The sequence below is a fragment of the Heterocephalus glaber genome, unplaced genomic scaffold, assembly GCF_053883595.1.
Source record: "Heterocephalus glaber isolate CG9 unplaced genomic scaffold, H.glaber_assembly_v1.0 deba00000331, whole genome shotgun sequence".
Taxonomy (NCBI): Eukaryota; Metazoa; Chordata; class Mammalia; order Rodentia; family Bathyergidae; genus Heterocephalus; species Heterocephalus glaber.
This window is the reverse complement of record NW_028258142.1, coordinates 25198316-25220643: the sequence shown is the minus strand read 5'-3', so window position 1 is coordinate 25220643 and position 22328 is coordinate 25198316. Positions and strand designations below refer to the sequence as shown.

The following is a 22328-nucleotide window of genomic DNA, read 5'->3' as shown; positions in this document are numbered from 1 at the left end:
GACCACACTCCAGAAACAACGCTTTACCAGGTAAATGCTCTAAATATTTTGTAATCTGGCCAAGTTGTCATCTAAAATGGTCACCAATCAGTGAAAGGGCCTTTGGCTCATCAGCAAAGTCCAGGTCTGCTAGCACCAGTCACATCAGTTAATGCCAGATCCCATCAGTCAGCACTGCCGGTTATGGTCTCTGCTGCTGCCAGCTGCAACCGTTTAACAGCAGCTTGTGCCAGACACTGCTGCTTGACTCTGCTGGTTGATGGTCTCTGTAGCCTTTTAGGACTAACAGCCCCTAGTGATTATAGCTCTCACTACTTGGGATAAGAATCCTGAGTAGATTTATAGGGCCTTCCAAGGCCACAGTATCTGAGAAATAAATCAAGAGCAGAACTACTGCAGCAAGGATTTTCTTGAGCAGGACTTGTCAGTACACCAGAGGGAGCCCTCCTAGACCAACCTGGGAAGTAAGAAGGGAGTGCTGCTTACATTGCAACTGCAGGTCTGTTATTGGACCAAATTGATGCCTGCTGACTGGTCTGCATTCAACCATTCTGATTGATCTAAATTGATCTAAACTCAAGCTTTCTGATCCCTGCCTACTGATTGGTCCAAATTCAAGCAGGGAACATAGCTCCCAGAGGGAGTGTGGGATATCAAAAACAACTACAGCTGTCATGGCGGCTCTATAGCTGAACATAAAGAGATGCAGCTATTTGGTCGACAGCTGTCAAAGCTCTGAGAAAATGGTGAACTAAAACTGGGGAATCTGAAGAGGGGCTAGCTATGTTAATCACAGCTTACTAAGATTTGCGGAGATTAGTAATGGACTGGGATTGCTCTGTGATCTCTGCCACATTCAAGGTATTTTTCTTGAAGAAAACATTAGAGATATTTTCTCTAACAGCATCTGGAGTGGCAGGAGCAGGAGAGGGGTGCCATGGCTGAGCCAAGCCAAACCTCCTGTCTGAGCAGCCAGGAGAGAAGCCACAAGGTACCCCACTGAGTAGAGCTGCCCAGTGCCTCCTCTGGAGAACATGTGGGTGTGAAGAGAAGTGAGGGTCAGGGGCATGACAGCTTTGACTAAGCCAAGCTCCCTTCCTGTTGTCACAGGAAAAAAAAAAAAGACGGGAGAATCATGTGACTTTTGTCTCTCATTTTGGCCTCAAGCAGCTGACAAAGATCACTGACAGACACCAGCAACTAGCACAGTCACTGACGGGCATCTGGCATTAACTGCTATCCACCAATGGCACTGGAGCCACTAGCAGAACTGCACTTTGCTGATTCATGATTTTTATCTGAATAGGGCAAAAGAACCCCCTGCTGATTGGTGACAAAATTAACCATCACCAATCCCTTTGAGATTCGTGTTATACACTGAAGTATTTGGAAGTGATGGAACATCAAGTTGGTAACATACTCTCAAGTGATTTAGAATTTAGAATTCTTTAAGTACAAAATTATTTTAGAAAAAAAACCTGAAAGCAATAAAGTAATTTTACAAAAAGCAACAGCATTGGACCTTAGAGATTCTCCAAGCTGGTCTGTCCCTCCGGGCCCTCCATTCATATGGGTATTAACTTTCCCAGGGTGTCCAAGCAACCTCCTTCAGTGGTCCACAATATGCCAGCCAGTGAGCTGTCACAGAAGCCCCACCACCTTCTCCAGGGAGCACTGGGCCTTCTTCCTTCCTCTCTCTTGACCATTTTAGGCCTATATATTTAAGACCTCCACCTTTCCTGCACCAAAAGCTCCCCATGGTACTAGCCCAACCAATGGCTGTATTTCTCCTGGCTTCTCCTTCACTAACCTTCTCAACAAATTCTGATGTCCCCCAAACTGCTCTTTCCTGTCCTCCAGTCAAACCTTAAGCACTTTTGCTTCCTTCTCTCTAGAAGGTTCAGCTTTCTTCTCTGCCCCCTGACCCCCATTCTCTCATTCTGCAAGGCCTATTTTAGGGACCATCTTCCCTGTGAATCCTGCCCTCACTACCCTAAACCAAATTTTAATTCTAAAGTGCTTGTTGTGTCTCATTTGTATTAAACACATAGTCCTTCTATTGTTTTACTGCCTTTCGCTCCCAATTTCATCTCTCTGTAACTCCCTAGCATATATCACACCAGCTCACTAAGCGTGAGCAAATTCCAATAGTCTCCCACACTTTCTCACCATCATCTCAGGTCACTAATATCAATTGGCATCACTTACTGTGGGACACACATGCTCGTACTTCAACAAAAACAAAAATAAACACGTAGACTCATCCCCTTTATACTCATACAAAGTCATTTTGAGCCCATTTGATCTTTCCTGCACTTAGAAATATGAAACAAACCATTTAATTAATTCTTCCCAGTGGCTCTGTATGGAACACAAAGAAAAACTATGAATTAGGGGTTTGGGAATCTTTTTACCACCCATGTCATTGCCCTTCCTCTTAAAGAAGACTCATTCCTACCCAGTCTCCTACAGATACTTATTCTCCCTTGCAAGCCCACTACAGTGTTAGCAGCTGCTAGGAGATTAGGTGGTAAGGTGAACAGCTCCCAGGGGGGTTTTCACAAAAAACAAAACTAAAGAATGGAAAAATCTTCAAAGCCCCATAGATTAACTCCCTAAGTGTGCAATGCCAGGTATATGACCAGGGAGCAACTGAAGGCCGCTCGATGTTCATCCCACCAGCCCATTCCTAGCCACACTGTGTGACAGAGACGGAAGTAGTTGAGAGCCAACTCACTCCCAGAAAGACAGGAGATAGGGAAGAATTCTTTTTAGAAAGCAAACTAAGAGGAGACTGCAAATCTGGACAAAATACTTAACAAACGCTAAATGCATTAAATCATCCATTTTGAGAGTACCTCTAAACCTTAAGAATGATTTCATAGGTAGAGGGGTTGGTGTCCATAATGAAGCTAGACCAGACTCCAAAAGGTATACTACTGAGAGAACCAGCAAAGGGAGGCAAAGATGAACTATTACAGCCCAACCCACAGCGATCAGGGCCCCAAGGTGGGCATGAAAAGCCCATGTGAACACAGCTGTCCCTCTTGGCAGAGGGCAGCATCAGCTTACGCTATCTTCACTATCTGTGATGCTAATTCAGGCTTGCTCAAGGAAAACAGCCTCATTTGAGCCCATCTGTTTTTAACATCCCTACAACTATATTCTTTGCAGATTTAAATACAATTCCCAATACAAAGACTTTTTTTTTGATGTGGAAAATCTATAAAACAGACTCTTAGCTATAATCTAAACTTATTTAATAATATTTACTATGTCAATGTCCAAATGGAAAATATAATGACCTGAGAAATAATTTGGTTTGATTTCAATATAAATTGCTCTGGCACTCGGTTTGGGGCATGAACTCTTAAGCCTCCCATTATTATTCCAAAATCCTTCTTCAAAGTGGTCACTTGCTGACTGAGAAGAAACACTCTTGTGGCCTTGCAGAAACATCAAGTGTCACTCTCCCCTCCAGCTTTTCAAGACTGCACACATGACACTGAGCCTACTTACAGTCTACAACACACTCATGTTCCCCTACAAATATTCTGACCCAAAATAAAATCAGCATCTCTGCCAGGCCCAGCAGTTAGAAATGGGTCATTGTCAAAGCACGTCACATTCTTCACTGGTACAGAGATGACTCCTCACAGACTGCAAAGTACTTCCATCTACATTATCTCACAGAGCCCTCCCGTGGCTCTTGCAGGACTAAGGACAATAAATATTTAATAAGCCATATGCAAACTATACTGGGTAAACAGACATTTTAGTTCATTTAATCCTTACAAAAAAACCACAAGGCTGGCATTCAAATCCCTTCTGTTACAGATGAGGAAACTAAAACTCAGAGAGGTGACATATCTGACTCAGGGTCCCATGGCTAGTACAGGTCAAGTTAGTATTCACCAATGGGTCAGCAAGCCCCAAAGTCCAGGGTGGTCTCACTGTTCCCAGCATGGTCAGCGGGTCACATCAGATCTTTCTGCTTAGCTACTACATATTCTTGTTCGGTCCTTTGAGCTTCCTCCAGAACTTTGGCATGGAAGCCAGGAATCACCTGGTGAAGAGATCATCAGCCTTCACACCTTCCATGTTCTGGCTTGGAGGGAGATGGAGCCGCTATTCCAAAAGTGTGGTGCTGGAGTGTATGAGCAAAAGGAGCATGCCGTGCTGAGGTAAGGAAGAGGCTCTCAGGGGAAGCAGGTGCAGGTTGGGTTGGCAGTTATCCTTATCCTTAGCCCAAAAAGTGTCATAATCTCCTTAATAAGTGTCATAATCTTCTTAGTACTATGTCCTCAAAGCCTGCTCATTACTCCCATGAGTGCCTCTATTGTAAGGAAATATTCCAAACTGCTAAGCAAATTATGTTCTAATGAAATACTATTTGTATATTTTACAGATAGAGGATTTCTATTTGGCTTTGGAAAAGGGCCATCTACCACTTGCAAAACATAAGTTTGAAAATATGGCCCAGAGAACTAGACCCTGCAAAGGCATCTCTCAAAATACATTATATACAGCCGAGCCTTCGGCAAGGGTATCAGTTTGCCAGATGACATACGGAATAACATGCACTGGACATCTTAACAGAGAAAGTTACTGTCTCAGCTCCGAAGCTGCAAGTCTGAATCTCAGGTGTCAGCAGGATTGGGTTCTCAGAGCCTCTCCCCTGGGGCTGGAGGTGGTTGTCTGTACCCTATGTCTTCACAAGGTCTCCCCTCAGTGTGTATTTGTGTTCAGTTTTCCACTTCTTAGGAGGACACCAGTCATCTTGGATTAGAGCCCACCTTAAAGACGTCATTTTAACTCACAGACCTCTTTAAAAACCTTATCTCTTTATGCAGTCGTATTTTGAGTTACTGAGGATTAGGACTTCATATGAATTTGAGGGAACACAATTCACCCTACAATAAATATTGAGCAGTCTCCACCTGGTGCTTAAACCCTCCAGCCACTATCTACAAAAAAGGATATTCTCTGTGACCAGTTAAGAGAAACATGTCCTACCAGACCATCAACTAAACCGGATAGAGAACAAATAACCCATTATAAAAAGGGAAGAACCTAGATGGGCACGGTGGTGCACGCTTTAATACTAGCACTTGGGAGTCTGATGCAGGAGAAAAACTGTGAATCCGAGGCCAGCTTGGACTACACAATGAGTTCAAGCCCAGCCCTAACTACATAATGAGACCCTGTCTCAAAAAAGAAACACCCCAAAAGAAGGAAAACCCTAATAAAGGCAAGAGCCTGTATACAAAGCTATATAGACCCCATGCCAATGAAAATGAGGGAGAACCCTAGGCAGTACAAGATACCTGCACTATCCCAGTTCTTCTTCAATGAGTATATATTTCTGTACATGCCAAAAACTGACAATAAAAATAAATCTTCCTAACATTGCAGCTGATTGCATTTCCCAAATATAGCCGCAGGGATCATTCCCATCCTATATGCTCTTCTTACCATGTGATTTTAATACTCCTCCCGTTAAGAGGTAGGGTCTGTGCCTTTCCTTGCTTCTCAGTGGGCTTGTGACTACAAAGGAAGTGATGTCACATGACTTCAGGTTAAGGAATAGAAGGCCAGATATCTTCTACTTTAAGATGGATGGAGTTGGAGAGTTGAGCCTTCATGTAGCAGTCTGATGGCCCTGAAGCCTCTATTTCATGGGGAGAGCACACTGGGAGGGCCCCTGAGACTACAAGAAGAAAGAAGACCATCCCACCAGTCCTCCAAAAACGTGTCAGACCCAGAGCCAAACCACTCAGCCAGGCATCTCCACACTTGTTGACTCACAGAATCTATGAACATAGCAAAATGATTATTGTTGTCTTAAGTCACAAAGTTTTGGGGTAAATTATTATGCAGCAATAAATAACCAGAATGAATATATTCTAATTAAGTCTTTCTGATGCTAATTTCACTTTGCTTCTCCCAAAAATGAGTCCAAATGAGTAAAATGATCATTTTCTCTTGGCATGTCTATAAGTTTCCTACTTGGCGTCTTCTACATCTGCAACTGAAAGTATGCCTTGGTTTGCTCACTTTCCATAGTTGTTGCATGTGTCAAAAGATCAGTGCTTCATGAGTTCCACAGAAAAACTCTCCTGCTCACCATCATCTGCCATGTGTTTCCTAGTTCAGCCATGTTTGCTGCTCACTTTTCTCTCCCAAGTTTCTGCTATAGTCATAATCTCATTTCTTTCTTGGAATTGTATTATCTACACCTAGGCATATTTCCCTCTGCTCTGTTAGTGTCATTTGGCCTTTTCCCCCACTTCACGCATCTGGGATGAACTCAGGTCAAGTAGGAAGCAGAAAGATTCAAAAATGTTTTGTCTGAGACCCAAGAACCATAAGATGGGGGGTCCCAAATCCAGTTTGCCAGTGCACCTTCCAGGAAGATGGAGAAGCCACACCTATAGGCTCACCCTGTTCTTATGCTTTCTTCTTCATGCTGCTTCTTCCATTTCCTATGCTGTCTCTGACTTCAGTAAAGAATCCTTCTTGGGCAACTACCAACAGAAAGTGGGTTCAGTCTCCTCCACATAGAATTACTTGCAGTAAGAGTTCCTCAGTGATGCAGGATGCTAGATGAACATGCATCTCCTTCACCAACCTGATGCCTAAAATTCAAACACAAGACATTTGTTCCCTAGAGTTAGGCATGGGCCAAACCAAGATTCTTTCAAAGTAGAAGGCAGTCAGATGATTGCCATGATTAGCCCTTCACAATCAACTGAAGGACCCCTAGAACCTGGAAAGATAATCGTCCAAGAGGGAAAACTAGTAAGTGAATTCTGTAAAAACCCTTCAACATCTTTTGGATGATACTATCCATTTGTGGAAGTAATTTTTTCCTGTAGTGCACAGTATCCTAAAAAATTATCTTAAAATAAATGTGTGGTTAAGGAAACATATGAATGGCTGATTCTAAGTGATGCCATTGAGGGATCAATTCAGAAATGGCAGAAAGAGACCAGGACTTTTTCTATGAAAGATGACATCTAATCAATGAATTATGTACCTAAACAATAAATTGTTATGCCCAAGTTTAACATGTCATTTTACAACGATCCTAATCGTCTATGACTTTCATTAACCCATTATTTTGGGAAAGTCTAAATTTGCACTAAACATGCAGTGAGGCTGACCTTTGACTCTGAGTTTTTGGCTAAAGGAGCAGCCTGACCATGACCTGCCTCCTCCACCTACAGGCTCCACTGGGCCTCACTCACTGTCTCACTCAAAGGAACCTCTCCTCAGGGGCTCCAGAGATGCTTACAATATTAAGCTATTCTTCACCACATTTATGGATAAAGAATAGCTTTATTGGTGAATTTTATGAGGAAAATTATAGACAGATTGATCTATAAAAACTGATGATCATGAGTAGTACTCAAGGAGGCCTTGAGTATATTCCTTTCAAAATTATGCCAAATACAGTATAATTTACCTAAAGGATAAATAGAGTACTGAAAGAAAAAAAGTGCATGAAACGGAAGGGGAGGCCTAAATCTCTTTAGCTAAGATTTAGGCCGTGGAATAGGACAGCTTTGAGTCTAGCCTGGTTTCGTCTCACAGAAAAAGAGAAAGACACTGCACAGGTCATCACCAACATGTCCAAAGTTAGGAGGCAGGGAGAATTCATCAGAATTCCATCAGCCTGGAAAAATACTTCTAAAATCTATCTACCATCTTCAGCTCTGACTCCATAGTCACCATCTAACTTGCAGTAACTAATTCGGTTTCCCAGGAATTCTGATGCCAGCTACAGTGAATAGCAAGAACCAAGAATTTTAGGTTTAAAGAAAAGGGCAGCCCTTGCTCCAGCTTCAGGTATTACATCAATCTCTAGATAATATTGTTCTCATGAATTCCTGAGAATCTGAGCATCACTGGCTGCCTTGATGGAACCCAAAGTTGCTCAGAATGTTTACCTGAAACATAATGAGCATCCTAGGGGCTCCCTGTGAGACCATCCTGCCTGAAAACTGATTGTTCTCATACTCAGATATCCCATTGCTTCTATAAAATATAGTCTATGCTGAAATGAGAGCCCTCAAAATTCATATGCTGAAACCCTAACCCTCAGTATGACTGTAGTTGGAGATAAGGCCTTTAAGTAGGACAAAATTATTTAAATAAGATCATAGGATGGGTCCCTTATCTAAAAGGACTGGTATTGTATTAGAAAAGAAAGAGACACCAGGAGTGTATGTGTATAGGAAACAGTACTGCTTGCAGTGAAGACACTGCAAGAAAGTGGCCATCTACAAGCCAGAAAGAGACACCCCACACACACCAAACTTGGTTGGCTCTTTGATGTAGGCCTTCCCAATCTCCAGAACTGTGGGAAAATAAAACTTCTGATCTTTAAGCAATCCAGTCTTTGGTGTTTTGTTATGGGAGCCCTCGATGACTAATATGATATTTCTCCATACTTCCTAAGTCTAGTCATTTTTCAGTGATTCTGTTTAAAATGCAAATAAATCATTATCAGTCATGAATGACTTTTGGTGCATCAATCTGTCTAAACATTTCCAGTGAGACAGCTGATAGAGAACAGGTTTCATTTGAATAAAGGAAGAGGGAAGGTGGGTATGAGAAAGCCAGAACATGGTGTTAACTGAGGGAAACTGCTCAGGCAAAGGTAGCAAAGGACAGAGGTGGTAAACAGCTTTCTGTCAATCTAAGCCAACATCTGAGATAATTAACTTATAAAGAAAAAAGGGTTATTTTAACTCGGTGTTGGAGGTTTCAATACAAGATTGGGAGAATTCATTGCTTCGGGCCCCTGGTATATAGATATGGCAATGGAAGGAAGAAGATAGCAAATTGCTTACTTTGTGGCCAGGAAGCAAAATGAAAGAGGAAGTGGCCAGGGTCCCACAGCCCCCTTTAGAGCACACCCGCAATGACCTAAGGAACTCCCACAAGGCCCTAGCTCCTAAGGGTCTCATCATCTCTCAATGCACACACCCTGGGGCCAGGCCTTTAATACATGGACCTTTGTGAATAACCATAGCAGGGAGGAACAGGAAAGTAGAACATTAAAGTCAGTGCAAGAGCACTGAGTGCTGAGAAAATAATAGTAAAACAGCATTTGTTGAGCTCTCATTAAATGTCAGGCACCAAGCTAAGGGACCATGTCTTTATTCCTGGTAAAAGGATATGATAGGCAGTATAAAATCCTCATTTGGTAGGTAGAGAAATTGAGGCACAGAGAAGCTAAGTAGTATGTTAGAATTAGGATTTGACCCCAAAACTATCTCCAAGGCCTAAGTTTTTTAAAACAGTTCTATAGAGATACATTTCTACACCATAAAATTTACATGTTTGGACTGTACAGTTCAATAATTTATTAGTAAGTTTACAGAGCTGTGGAAGTCACCATAATGCTAAGTTAAGAACATATTTATCACCCTAAAAGATCCCCCATGCAGGGCCCAAATCTGAACTACAAAACCACACTACTTCCCACACCATGGCAAGAGACAGGGCAGGGTAGAGACATTGATAAGAAGCAACCAGTTCTTATAAACTGTAGGGGTAAGTTTGAATTGGTACTATATTTGGCTGTATAAACTTTAAATGAAAAAGCTCAGACCAGGGACCTAGCAATTCTTGTGGACATATGTCCAAGAGACTCTCCCATCTGACAGGGAGTCCCATGCAGAAATATCCACTACAGCATCAATTGTAGAATGGAACCTTGGAAACAACCCAAATGTCTACCATTGGAAGTGGATAAACAAGTTGCAGTACATTCATGTAACATGATGTACTTAAATAGCCACTAAAGTGAATGAGCTATAACTGCAAGGATCCATATGAGTAAATCTACAAAACAGAATGTTGGGTTTAAAAAAGGAAATTGGCAAGTACTCTTTACAGTAAAACACTATTTGTGTCAAGTATTAAAATCATAAACATCATAGGCTTTTGTTGATAAGTTCTCTATTTCAGTTTTATTCTTTAAAAAAAGTGAAGGAATTATGGCCTAATAATGAAGTGTTGATAAACAGTATGATAATAATCTGAGAAATAGAACATGTTTCTTGATGTTATATATTTTGAAAGCACAAGAGTCAAACACTGTTGAGTTCACTAGCTCATAGCAGAAATATTTTATGTGTATGTGTGTTGTACTGGGGATGGAATCCAAGACCTTTGCACTGAGCTACATCCCAGCCTTTTAAAATTATTTTTATTCTGATACAGTGTCTCACTAAGTTGCTCAGGCTGGACTTGAACTTCCATCCTCCTGCCTCAGCCTCACAGAGTCCTGGAATTACAGGTGTGCGCTAAGGCACTTGGCTCTTTAAATGTCCTTTAAGTTATTCTGTACTGAGCAGGTGCTGCTCACAGCATTGGGTGCATTTGGTGCCTTAACTCATTTCATCCCCAGGCTGACTCCTCCAACCTTTGGGATTTTTTTTTTTTTTTTGATACCATACCAGGGATCAAACTCAGGACCTTGCACTTGGGAGGCAGGCGGCGGAACCACTGAGCTAAATCTCTGGCCCCAATCATTGAGGAGCACTTTACACACTGCTCAACTTGACCTGCTGCTGTCCAACAGGACTCATCCTCCTCCCTCATTTGGCAACTGAAGTGTCTGCCATAGACAGATGACGTCTTTGTATTTGAGCAACAGAAAACCAGTACTGTTGGGCTCATAAAAAGATAATTAAGTCTTTAACCATTATTGAATGTGGCAGGGGAGAAAAAACACACATCTACCCAGCCTTCTCAGAGATCCACACTGGAAGGATGAACAATTCTAGGAAACCGTAGACAATAGGAGTGGATTTGGACATCTTTAACCGCTACAGTCTTTGCAGTGGGCTGAATATTTGTATCCTACCAAAATTCGTATTTAGAAACACTAAACTTACTGTGATGGTATTAGGAAGTGGGACTTTGAGGCAGTGATTAGGTCATAGGGGTAACACCTTCAGGATGTGATTAGACCCCAGAAAGCTCCCCTTCCCTCTTTCTGCCATATGAGGACACATAGCAAAAAGTTAGTAATCTGCAACCTAGAAGGCCCTCACCAAAACCTGACCATGCTGGAGCCCTCAGACTTCACTAGTCAGTTCTCCATCATTGTGATGCATATAGTGGTACCTCAGTTCTTTCCATGATTCTGGACACAAACTGAATTGGACAAGAACCAAATGATATTCAATGGTTAGGTTCAGTGTTGACCTTATGGGGAAATTTGATTCAGTTCTCATCCAGTTCAGTTTGTGACCAGAATCATGGAGAGAATTGAGTTCATGAACTGAGGTACCATCATGCCTGAGATAAACAACTTAAAGACAAAAGGTTTATTTTAACTAAGGTTTCAGTCCATGGTCAGCTGGTTCTATGACTTGCTGGCCTGTAGCAAAGTAGAGATCATCATGGCAGAAGGGCATGGCGGTGCCAAGGTGCTCACCTCATAGTATCCCAGAAGCAAAGAGGGAAGGGCCAGAGAAAAAGATGTCAGGGGCCAGATGTAGTCTCCGAGGTCATGCCCCCATGATCCACTCCCTCATCCATTCCCCATCTTCTATTTCTGTCACCTCCTAATAATGCCATCAAATTATAATCTCTTCAGTTACAGCCCTCATGATCCAATCACCTTCCAAAATCCTACTTCTGATCATATGAGACACACTGGGAAGATAATTTGGGATCTAAACCCCAGCATAGCCTTCCAGCCTTCAGAAACATGAATAATTTTCTATTGTGTATAAGACAACCTGAACTAAGACAGTCTTCTATCAAGATACAACATTTCTCAGTCTTGCATCTTTATGTTAACACATTTCCAGTATTCCCAATGAAAAGTGTGATTAACGGTGCCTCTTGCACACCCTTAGCACAAAATGTAGATCTTTTGCCTCCTAGCACTGAAATTCAAGACATGCACTTTCCTCCTCTTTAATCCTTTACTGGGTATGGGTCACACTAAACACACAAGGATTCCCATATACTCCCCATTCCTTCTTACTGTTCTTTGCTCGCATTGTTCCAACTGGTCTTAATATGCTTTCTGTTCCTCTTCCTCCATTCCTCTCCCCATTCCAGGATGTGCAAGTCTTCCCAAGAATCAACAGCAGTTCCTTCCTCCTCAAACCCTTCCCAAGCAGAAGAAATACTAACCTATAGTTGTGTTTTGTCTTATAGCTCTTAAAAGTCAAAGCAGATTTTTGCTGTATAATATTGTTACTCATTTTACACTTTTTATCTTTCCAATTATACTATGCAAAAAAGAGGAGACAATGTCTTGTTCACTAGTAAGTCATTCATATTGCCTGAAACAGAATATAAAATAGATGTTTAATAAATGTTCATAAAGTACGTTAAATATTTCTACCTTAATCTGTTGGCATGTTGTATCATTTTGTCCCACATCACTTTAACTGTTGCATATGTTGACAAAGTTGCTCTGCAGGGAATCAAGATACACCTTGTGCTTCTTAATAACCCAAATTGAACTGTCTATAGAAATCAGAGGCCTTGGATGATAGAATCGTTAAAAGTCGTTAGTCTAATAGTTCTCAATCCAGACTGCTCATTATAATCACTTGGGGAAATTTGAAAAATACCAGTTCCCAGAGCCCTGCTCTGATGCAGTCAATCTGAGACAAGTCCTGGAATTCTGAACATTCCCCAGGGAATTCTAATGTGCAGCCAGGGCTAGAGACCACAGCCTTTCTCCCAACACTCTGCATTGTCATTTGAACATGTTAAACTGAAGTCTGGGAACACCCAGCTTTGAAAGGAAGCATGCACAATGTAGTAAGCAAAAGGAATGTCAACCCTATTTGCATCAAAGACTACAAACTGCTTAAGCACCACCTTCCCAGCAGTTTTTATTCAAACGATGGATGAGCTCATTTGAAGCACATCTTATCTATTTGTTAAAGCCCTTACAGGATTCTCTCTAATTCATAGGCACCTTGCACTTTTCCACTTCCTCTTGTCCTGTCAGCAGTTACTGCATGAATTTGAAAGTCATAAAATTCCTTTACTTAAATTTTTTTAATAAGTTCTATAAACTATACATCTACTAAAAAAGAATATAAGTACTGGACCATGTAGCAATAAGCAAATATGGGCACAAAATCAGGTCCACTAAAAAGAGTAGAATATAACATAGTGCCAAATGCAACTATATTCAAGAGATGCAAATATGGGGACTTTAATGGAATTTTCTAGCAATAAGGTGCAACATACAATGGAGATTCAAAATTATTTTTAAAGTGCCGTATAACTCAGATGTGTTCTATACAGTCAATTTGCCACTTAACTAGGACATCCTACCATCAGCACTTTTATATTTTCCAACCAAAAGCTACCATATGTTTCTGTATCAGATGAGTTTCTTCCTCAATTGCTCTGTTTAGGTTGTCTCTTGACTATGGGTTCTTTAGAAGGGTTTCTTTCTGTGATCGTCTATTATCTTTCCCTTGAAAGTTCCTCTTCTTCCTCTAGTGATATCACATAATTGGACAACTCTGGAACTACATTCTTGCTGATCTGTCAGTTGTGGGAATTAATTCCTTGCAAACTGAGCATTTTGGTCAACTCACCATGGTGAGATGGTACTTACTGTGCCTTAAGAATTGGTTCTTCAATCTTGAAAACAATTTTATTTCCCTCTTGTCTTTGAAGGAAACAATAGCAACCTGCATTCTTCACATAGTGAAATGTATGTTTTTAGAAAAGTAGGGATTAATCTATTTGCATTTTAAAGTTTTTAAGCAACCCAGGTAGGAACCAAAAGTTTATTTCATTGATAAGGGAATAAATTCTTTCTGAATAAAATCAATTGTCCTTAATATTTAATAAATATTGTATTTGTCTTATCTTTAAGCTTCATTTTAAGAATAATATCCTACAAAGATCATTTAAGTGGATTCATAAACTTGATCCAAATAGAAAATGTCAGTGTTTCCTAATTTATCTTCTTAGCATAAGACTTATTCAAAAAAGTCAGACAGCCATTAGAATGTCAATTTTTTCTTCATTCTTTCCTTAGTAAATGAGAAAATATTGCTGACATTCTGATATCCACACAGGGTTAATGAAAGAATGTACAGTTGCTCACATTTGAACTCCTGAGATTTTCCATAACTTCTTGAGTTGCCATAAACTTAGTAACCTTGGATGAATTAACTATCTTCCTCACAAGTCTGAGAACTAGATCCATTGCTATTGGTATCCTGGCATCAATGTTAACAATGTGAACTCATTCATGCAAAGAGCATAGAATGAACATTAACTTCACGCAAAGTTTAGAAAAATGACTATCAATATGTAGTTTCTCCTCCCTCTAAAAAGTGAACAAATTGCTAGGCACAAAAGAGAAGAATTGTTTGGAGACTTCAGAAACTTAGTCCTCCACTCTATTTTTCTTTTTTTTTTTTTTTTGTACCAGACTACCAGACTGATAGGAGTCCATGAAAAAACAGGAGAAAGTACAATTGACATAAAAAAAACTGTTCACAGAATAGCAGAAAACTTCCCAGACAGAGGTGGAGAATTGGACATACAGATAAGTGAGCCATATAGAACTCCACCCAGCCATGATCAAAATCAATCTACACCTAGACATGTAATAGTCAAGATCCCAGAAATCCAACAGAAGAACAAAATCCTACAGGCAGTTAGAGAAAAGAAACAAATCACCTATAAAGGAAAGCCCATCAGAATCACAGCAGACTTCTCAACACTCAAATCAAGGAGAGCCTGGAGTGAAGTATTTCAAGCTCTAAAAGAAAAGAACTTCCAATCTAGGCTGTTTTATCCTGCAAAATTATCTTTCAAAATTGATGGGGAAATTGGATACTTCCATGACAAAGAACACCTGAGAAATTTCATGAACACCAAACCAGCACTCCAAACAATTCTAAGAAATATCCTAGAAAAAGGCAACAAAGGCCACAACTCCATGAGGCTCAACAGAGGGAAGCCACCAGGCAAGGTAAGAAACTAAAGGGAAAGGGGGGAAAAGAAATAAGAGCCAACAACAGTAAAACATCATGACAAGGATGAGTGAATATCTATCAATTATAATTATCAATGTTAATGCCCTCAATTCACTAATCAAAAGAAGTACACTGACAGAATGGATTAAGAAGCAAAATCCAGCAATATGTTATATACAAGAAACACACCTCAGTCAGTAGCCGCGCCCAGCTTGCTTAGCATGGAAATGGTGGCAGCGCCTGCAGGAAGCGGGGCGCCACGGGAGGAGGAGGGCCCCGGAGGGGAGGCAGCTGCCGCGCTGCCCCAAGCCCCAACGAGTGGGCCTGGGGCTCGTCTCTCGAGGCTGCCTCTGGCGCGGGTGAAGGCCTTAGTGAAGGCGGACCCCGATGTGATGCTCGCGGAACAGGAAGCCATCTTCATTCTGGAGCAAGCCGCAGAACTGTTTGTGGAGACCATTGCAAGAGATGCCTACTGCTGTGCACAACAAGGAAAGAGGAAAACCCTCCAGAGGAGAGATTTGGATGATGCAATAGAAGCTGTGGATGAATTTGCTTTTCTGGAAGGTACTTTGGATTGATTGCTGAGCTGGGCACTTTCATGAGTTTTCTCTGCATCCTTCTGCTCTCCCCTCTCTGCAAACCTCAGCTTTGAAGAACAGAGTCTGTGCACACATATATACTCTTCCTGTTCTACTTTTACCTGAGCTGGGATAAGCTAAGATCTCATCTGACAGCTTTTTTCTACAAGGTCTTCCATTTGTGCCTGTCTTCCACTCATACGTCTGCCTGGATGCCGCTGCTGCTTGGGGCAGAAATTGTTCTGCATAGGTGGCTTAATGAATGATGAGGGCCAGAATAAAGGTCTCGGATCACCTTCAAAAAAAAAAAAAAAAAAAAGAAACACACCTAACTCAAAAAGAAATTCATAGACTGAAAGTAAAAGGATGAAAAATGGCTCTCCATGCGACAGGAACCCAGAAAAAAGCAGGGGTAGCAATCTTATTTGCAAACAAAGTAGATTTCAAACCAAAACTAATTAAGAGAGACAAAGATGGTCATTATATCCTTGTGAAGGGAACAATCCAAGAGGAAGAGATGACAAATCTAAATATATATGCACCAAATATGAATGCCCCCAACTATACAAAACAAATATTAATGGACATGGAAAATGAAATAAGCACTAATACAGTTGTAGGGGGGACCTCAATACCCCACCATCACAAATAGACAGATCATCTAGACAAAAAATTAACAATGAAATTCTAGAACTGAACCAAGCTATTGAACAAATGGACTTAAGAGATGTTTACAGGGTGTTCCACCCCATAAAATCAGAATACACATTCTTTTCAGCTGCACATGGGTGATTCTCCAGAATGGACCACATGTTAGCTCATAGGACATGTCTAAGTCAATGTAAAAGAATCGAAATTACCCCCTGTATATTATCAGACCATAGTACAATAAAATTGGAGGTCAATAACATGAGAAACTGCAAAACTCCCACAAACACTTGGAAATTGAATAACACCCTCCTGAACAATCAATGGGTCACAGAGGAAATTAAAGAAGAAATTAGACAGTTTCTACAAGTAAATGATAATGCCAGTACAACAGACAGGAATCTATGGGGCACAATGAAAGCAGTTCTACATGGGAAATTCATAGCAGTGAACACCCATATTATGAAAACAGAGAAAACTCAGATAAATAACCAATGCAGAACCTCAAACTCCTAGTAAAAGAAGAGAATAACAAACCCAAAGCCCGCACAAGAGAGGAAATTATAAAGATCAGAGCAGAAATCAATGCAAAGGAGACTAAGAAAACAATACAAAAAATTAATGAATCAAAGAGTTAGTTTTTTGAAAGAATAAATCAAATCGATAAACCTTTAGCCAATCTTAGCAAAAAAGGAAAGAAAAGACTCAAATCCATGCAATTAAGAACAAAAAAGGGGAAGTCACAACAGAACTAGCAGAAATCCAGAGTATCATCAATACCTACTTCGAGAACCTGTACTCTAATAAAATGGAAAACACAGAAGAAATGGGCAGATTCCTAGATACATATGAATTGCCAAAGTTAAATGAAGAAGATATAGAAATTCTAAACACCCCAATTATAATGAGTGAAATGGAAAATGTAATAAAACATTTACCAACAAAGAAAAGCCCAGGTCCTGATGGCCTCACTGCTGAATTCTACAAGACATTTAAAGAAGAACTAACACCATTACTCTTTAAACTAATTAAGGAAACTGAAAAGGAAGCAAGGCTTCCAAATTCATTCCTGGAAGCAAGTGTTACTTTGATTCCAAAACCAGGGAAAGACCCAATCCAAAAAGAGAACTACAGGCCAATCTCCCTAATGAACATAGATGCAAAAATCCTCAACAAGACACTGGCAAACAGAATACAGAGGGTTATCAAGAAGATCATACACCCTGACCGAGTCGGATTTATCCCAGGGATGCAAGGATGGTTCAACATTCGTAAATCAATAAATGTAATACACTATATTAACAGAGTCAAGGACAAAAGCCATATGATCATCTCAATAGATGCAGAAAAGGCATTTGACAAAATCCAACATGCATTCATGATAAAAATGCTACAGAAAATTGGAATAGAAGGTCTTTATCTCAACCTGATTAAGGCTATCTATGAAAAACCAACAGCCAACATCATACTAAATGGTCAAAAACTGAAAACTTTCACTCTAAAATCAGGAACAAGACAAGGATGCCCACTATCACCACTCCTGTTCAATATAGTTCTGGAAACATTAGCCACAGCAAGCAATTAGAAAAGAGAAAGAAATAAAAGGAATAAAGATAGGAAAGGAAGAAGGTAAACTCTCATTATTTGCTGATGATAAAATACCTTACATAGAAGACAAAAAAACTCTATCAAAAGACTTCTGGACTTAATTGACAGATTCAGTAGAGTAGCTGGATATAAGGTCAACACTCAAAAAACAATAGCCTTCTTATACACAAATAGCAGACTCATTGAGAGAGAAATTAGGGAAACAATTCCTTTTACAATAGCATCCAAAAAAATGAAATATCTAGGAATCAATCTAACAAAGGAAGCAAAAGACCTCTACACTGAAAACTACAGCACTCTGAAAAAGGAAATTGAGGAAGATATAAGAAAATAGAAAGACATCCCTTGTTCCTGGGTAGGAAGAATCAATATAGTGAAAATGGTCATACTTCCAAAACTGCTATATAGATTTAATGAAATGCTGATTGAAATTCCAACAATATACTTCACAGAGCTAGAGAAAAAATCCAAAAATTCATTTGGAACCAGAAGAGACCTAGAATTGCAAAAGCAATTCTGGGCAACAGAGACATGCCTTGGGGTATCACAATACCCAACTTGAAGCTATACTACAAAGCTACTGTGATAAAAACAGCATGGTAGTGGCAAAGAAACAGACCCGAGGATGAATGGAATAGATTAGAAGATGCAGAAACAACTTCAAACATACTCAGCCACCTCATCTTTGACAAAGGAGTCAACCACCCTCATTGGAGGAAAGATAGCCTATTTAATAAATGGTGTTGGAAAAACTGGATTTCAACCTGTCAGAGATTAAAACTAGACCCATACCTATCACTATGCACTAAACTAAGATCTAAGTGGATTAAAGATCTAAATATTAAGACAGAAACACTAAACTTGCTGGAAGATAAGTTAGGTAGAACTCTTGAAGACATTGGCATAGGAAAAGACTTTATGAACAAAACCTCAGTAGCACGGGAACTAGCACAAAGAATCAACAACTGGGATTTCATCTTATTAAAAAGCTTCTGCACTGCAAGAGAAACCACCAACAGAGCTAAGAGACAACTTACAATGTGGGAAAATGTTTTTAGCAGCTGTACCTCAGACAAAGGGCTACTATTGAGAATATACAAAGAACTGAAAAAAATCAGACCCCCCAAATTTAAAGACCCAATTCAAAAATGGGCATCCGAAATGAACAGACATTTCTCAGACAAAGAAGTAAAAGCAGCAAACAAACATATGAAAAAATGTTCAACATCCTTGGTCATTCGAGAGATGCAGATGAAAACAACACTGAGATTCCACCTAACCCCACAAAGAATGGCTGCTATCAAGAAATCAACCAATAACAAATGCTGGCAGGGGTGTGGAGAGAAAGGAACCCTTCTCCATTGTTGGTGGGAGTGCAGACTGGTGCAACCACTGTGGAAGTCAATATGGAGATACCTCAAAGAACTAGGGCTGGAGGTCCATTTGACCCGGCTATTCCCCTGCTGGGTACTTTCTCAAAAGAATTAAAAGAATCATACCACAGTGATATATGTGCCCCCATGTTCATAGTGGCACAGTCTATAATAGCTAAAGCTTGGAAACAGCCCAAGTGCCCATCAACTGGAAACTGGATAAAGAAGATGTGGTTTTTTTATAAAATGGATTACTACTCAGCCATAAAGAACGAAAAACTAGAGTCATTTATAGCTAAATGGATGCATATTGAGGCCATACTCTTAAGTGAAATAAATAAGACACGCATGTGTAAATACCGAATAGTTTCTCTAGTGTGAGAAACTGAGAGTGTAATAAGGACTAAAAGGATTAATAACTAATAATTGATACTTTGAAATAGGAAAAGTTCCAAAGGGGTAGGGGTGGTGGGAGGAGATGGAGAAAGGAAAGAATGGAAAGGAAAAATTAAAAATTATGAGAAAAGAAAAAAAACGGAAACGAAGTATGTAAATAGGGAAGGGTGGAGGGGGTGAAGGGTGCATAGATAATGGGGAAAAAATAAGAACTAAGATACATCATGTACAGGTACAAGCATCCAATGATAAATGTAAACGTATTGTATACCTCAAATGTACCAATAAAAGAATTTAAGCAAAAATAAATAAATAAATAAATAAAACAATGAAAAACTAGGAACCATTTAAGAAATGGTTAAAGAATTTATTTAAAGTATTTATTTAAGTAATATGTCTTTGAGACCATTCCAAAATTATTTATTTAAACTGTGGTACATCCATAGATTGATAAAAAGGGAAAAGGGGCAGCTCTATATGAATTGTAACAAATAATCTCAATTACATTGTTAAGAGAAAAAAGCAAGGGACAGGTATGTGTTTACAGAATGCCACTAACATGTAATACAGCTATCTATAGCTTTGGATACACACATCTCTATTAAGATACAGAAGAAACTGATAACCGAGTACCTGCAATATAGGAATAAGAGGAAGATAACCTTTTCACTATGTATGTTTTTATGTCACTTTTAACTTTGCAGTATGTATTTTGTATTTGTTGGGTCCCAAATGTCCTAATCCTATGAAAAATTTTGCTGCCAAAGTACTGTAGTCGCCTTTGCCTGCCCACCTTCCTTCCAACTCTCCTGTTTTTCAGCCTCATATTTCACAGACACAATCTTATTTCACCAAATCCCAGCAGTGTCCCACCATGTTCCTTTCCTGAGCAAGAGAAATCCTTTTCAATGGCAATTGACTTAAATAAAGCTCACAATAAAAAAGGGCCATGCAAAAAGTTAGCATTTCAGTTTAACAACATCGTACAGTAATACCTTACCTACGAATAACAGGGATTAAGAATAATCCACATTGTAAGTATTGTATTTTTCAAATATCCCATTTTTAACATTTTCACAAGAATATATAATAAATATTTAAATTGCTTTTCAATTACTTTGTGTGTGGGATCAATATTTCTTTGATGATAATACAACATGAGACAGGAACATAAGAAAGCCAGGCTTTATGTGGGTCATAAATGCACAAATAGAAGTCCTACGATACATTCATAACATAATGAAAGGAAATTGTTAATAGCCACCCAATTTTTCATCAGATTCTTTCCCATCAAATAATTAGTTAATATATTAATTTATATTTTTAATTAATGGGACAGGAAAGCAGAAACAATTAGTTAAAATAAGTTAAATTCTCAGCTTTCACATTGGAGAATTTATATATTGCCTAAGATTATAAATCATGAAATAATTATGTTAACAAACTAGACAGATGACAGGGTGGGGAAGACTCCAGTGGAGTTGAAGGCTGAAATCATTGAAGAGAAATAAAGCAAGAGACTGTTGTTTCTGTCATAAGCTCTTCTTTGTTGTTAGATGTATTATTTTTCTTTGATAAACTTTTTGAAGCAGCCAACAATTTTCTATTGACAGAGTATTTTATAAGCCTACAACTGGGCCAAGCATGATAAGAATAACCCAAAATAGATTTTAAAAAGAAAAATAGTTTACAATTTTAAAATTTAAAAGGAGCTCATGTTTTCATAGAGACAAGACTATTTGCATACCTGTGAACATGCACTCATATATATGTGTGTGTACGTCATGTATGTCAGTGTGTGCATTCATAAAAAGATGTGTGTATACATATAAGAACTAAAATGGAATGGTGTCTAGGAAAAGAGAAGATTCAGGGGGTGGGACTGATGAACACGAACTTCATTGAACACCTCAGCCCTGAAGGCTCTTGTCAGCAGAGTGGAGAGTGGTCACTCTAGGCAAGGGAAGGGGCCGTATGAGGAGATAGACCTGACTGGAGCTGAGATTGGAAGACCAGCAAATAAGATTAGCAGAAATGAGGCAGCCGACTGCAGAGGCCTGTTAAGACCAGACAGAGGACTTGAGGTTCAGGGAATGTCACGGTGTCAAACTGATACCAGAAGGAAGGAGGTAGGCTCATCTGACAATAGATGAGATGCTGCACAAAGGCCTAGGGTGTCAAGTGGAGGTAGGCGGGAGGTGACAGTCAGATATTATAAGGAGGGAGGAAAAAGAGAAATGGAGAGAGACTTGGCCCTGTACTCCATGACCATCTGGTCAGTAGACCCCAGATGGCAATTCAGGCTTCCCTCTTCTTATAGAAGTAAACTGCCAGGTCGATGCTAGCAAAGGTGTTGTTTTCCATCCTTCCAATAAACACATGCCTCAGTGTCACCCTGGCCGAACTAAACTTGAAAATCAATAGGAAATGACAAATAGCTGAGAAAGATTCAGTGAAATGATCAATATGGCCCAGTTTTTAATGTTGGTTAAATGCATAAAGAATATGGCAGAGTGGAGTTGGCATGGGTTGAAATCCCAGCTCCACCACTTACTAATGTGCTTCATTGATAAAGTCCCTTAACCACTCTTCTGCCATACTCTGCTCTTACACTTTCCTGCCTTTGCCTCCACCTCCAACTCTAGAGCAACTGGGTGACCCAGACCTAAGTCAACCAGGACATCCATCCGACCCAGCTCAGACCCAGGAAAATTAGGCAAAAGATT

The 22328-nt window shown here is 39.8% G+C and overlaps 1 protein-coding gene across 1 annotated transcript; it reads left to right on the top strand.

The window, feature by feature from the left end:
- The first annotated feature begins 15226 nt into the window (after positions 1-15226).
- On the top strand, positions 15227-15882 carry LOC101711731 (DNA polymerase epsilon subunit 4). Its single transcript, XM_004858464.4, has one exon. The coding sequence runs from the start codon at positions 15227-15229 to the stop codon at positions 15575-15577; it is 351 nt and encodes a 116-aa protein (XP_004858521.3). The 3' UTR covers positions 15578-15882.
- Positions 15883-22328: the final 6446 nt, after the last annotated feature.

Bases quoted from the DNA above. Each gene is read 5' to 3' on its own strand.
- LOC101711731 (XM_004858464.4), top strand. From the start codon at position 15,227: ATGGTGGCAGCGCCTGCAGGAAGCGGGGCGCCACGGGAGGAGGAGGGC.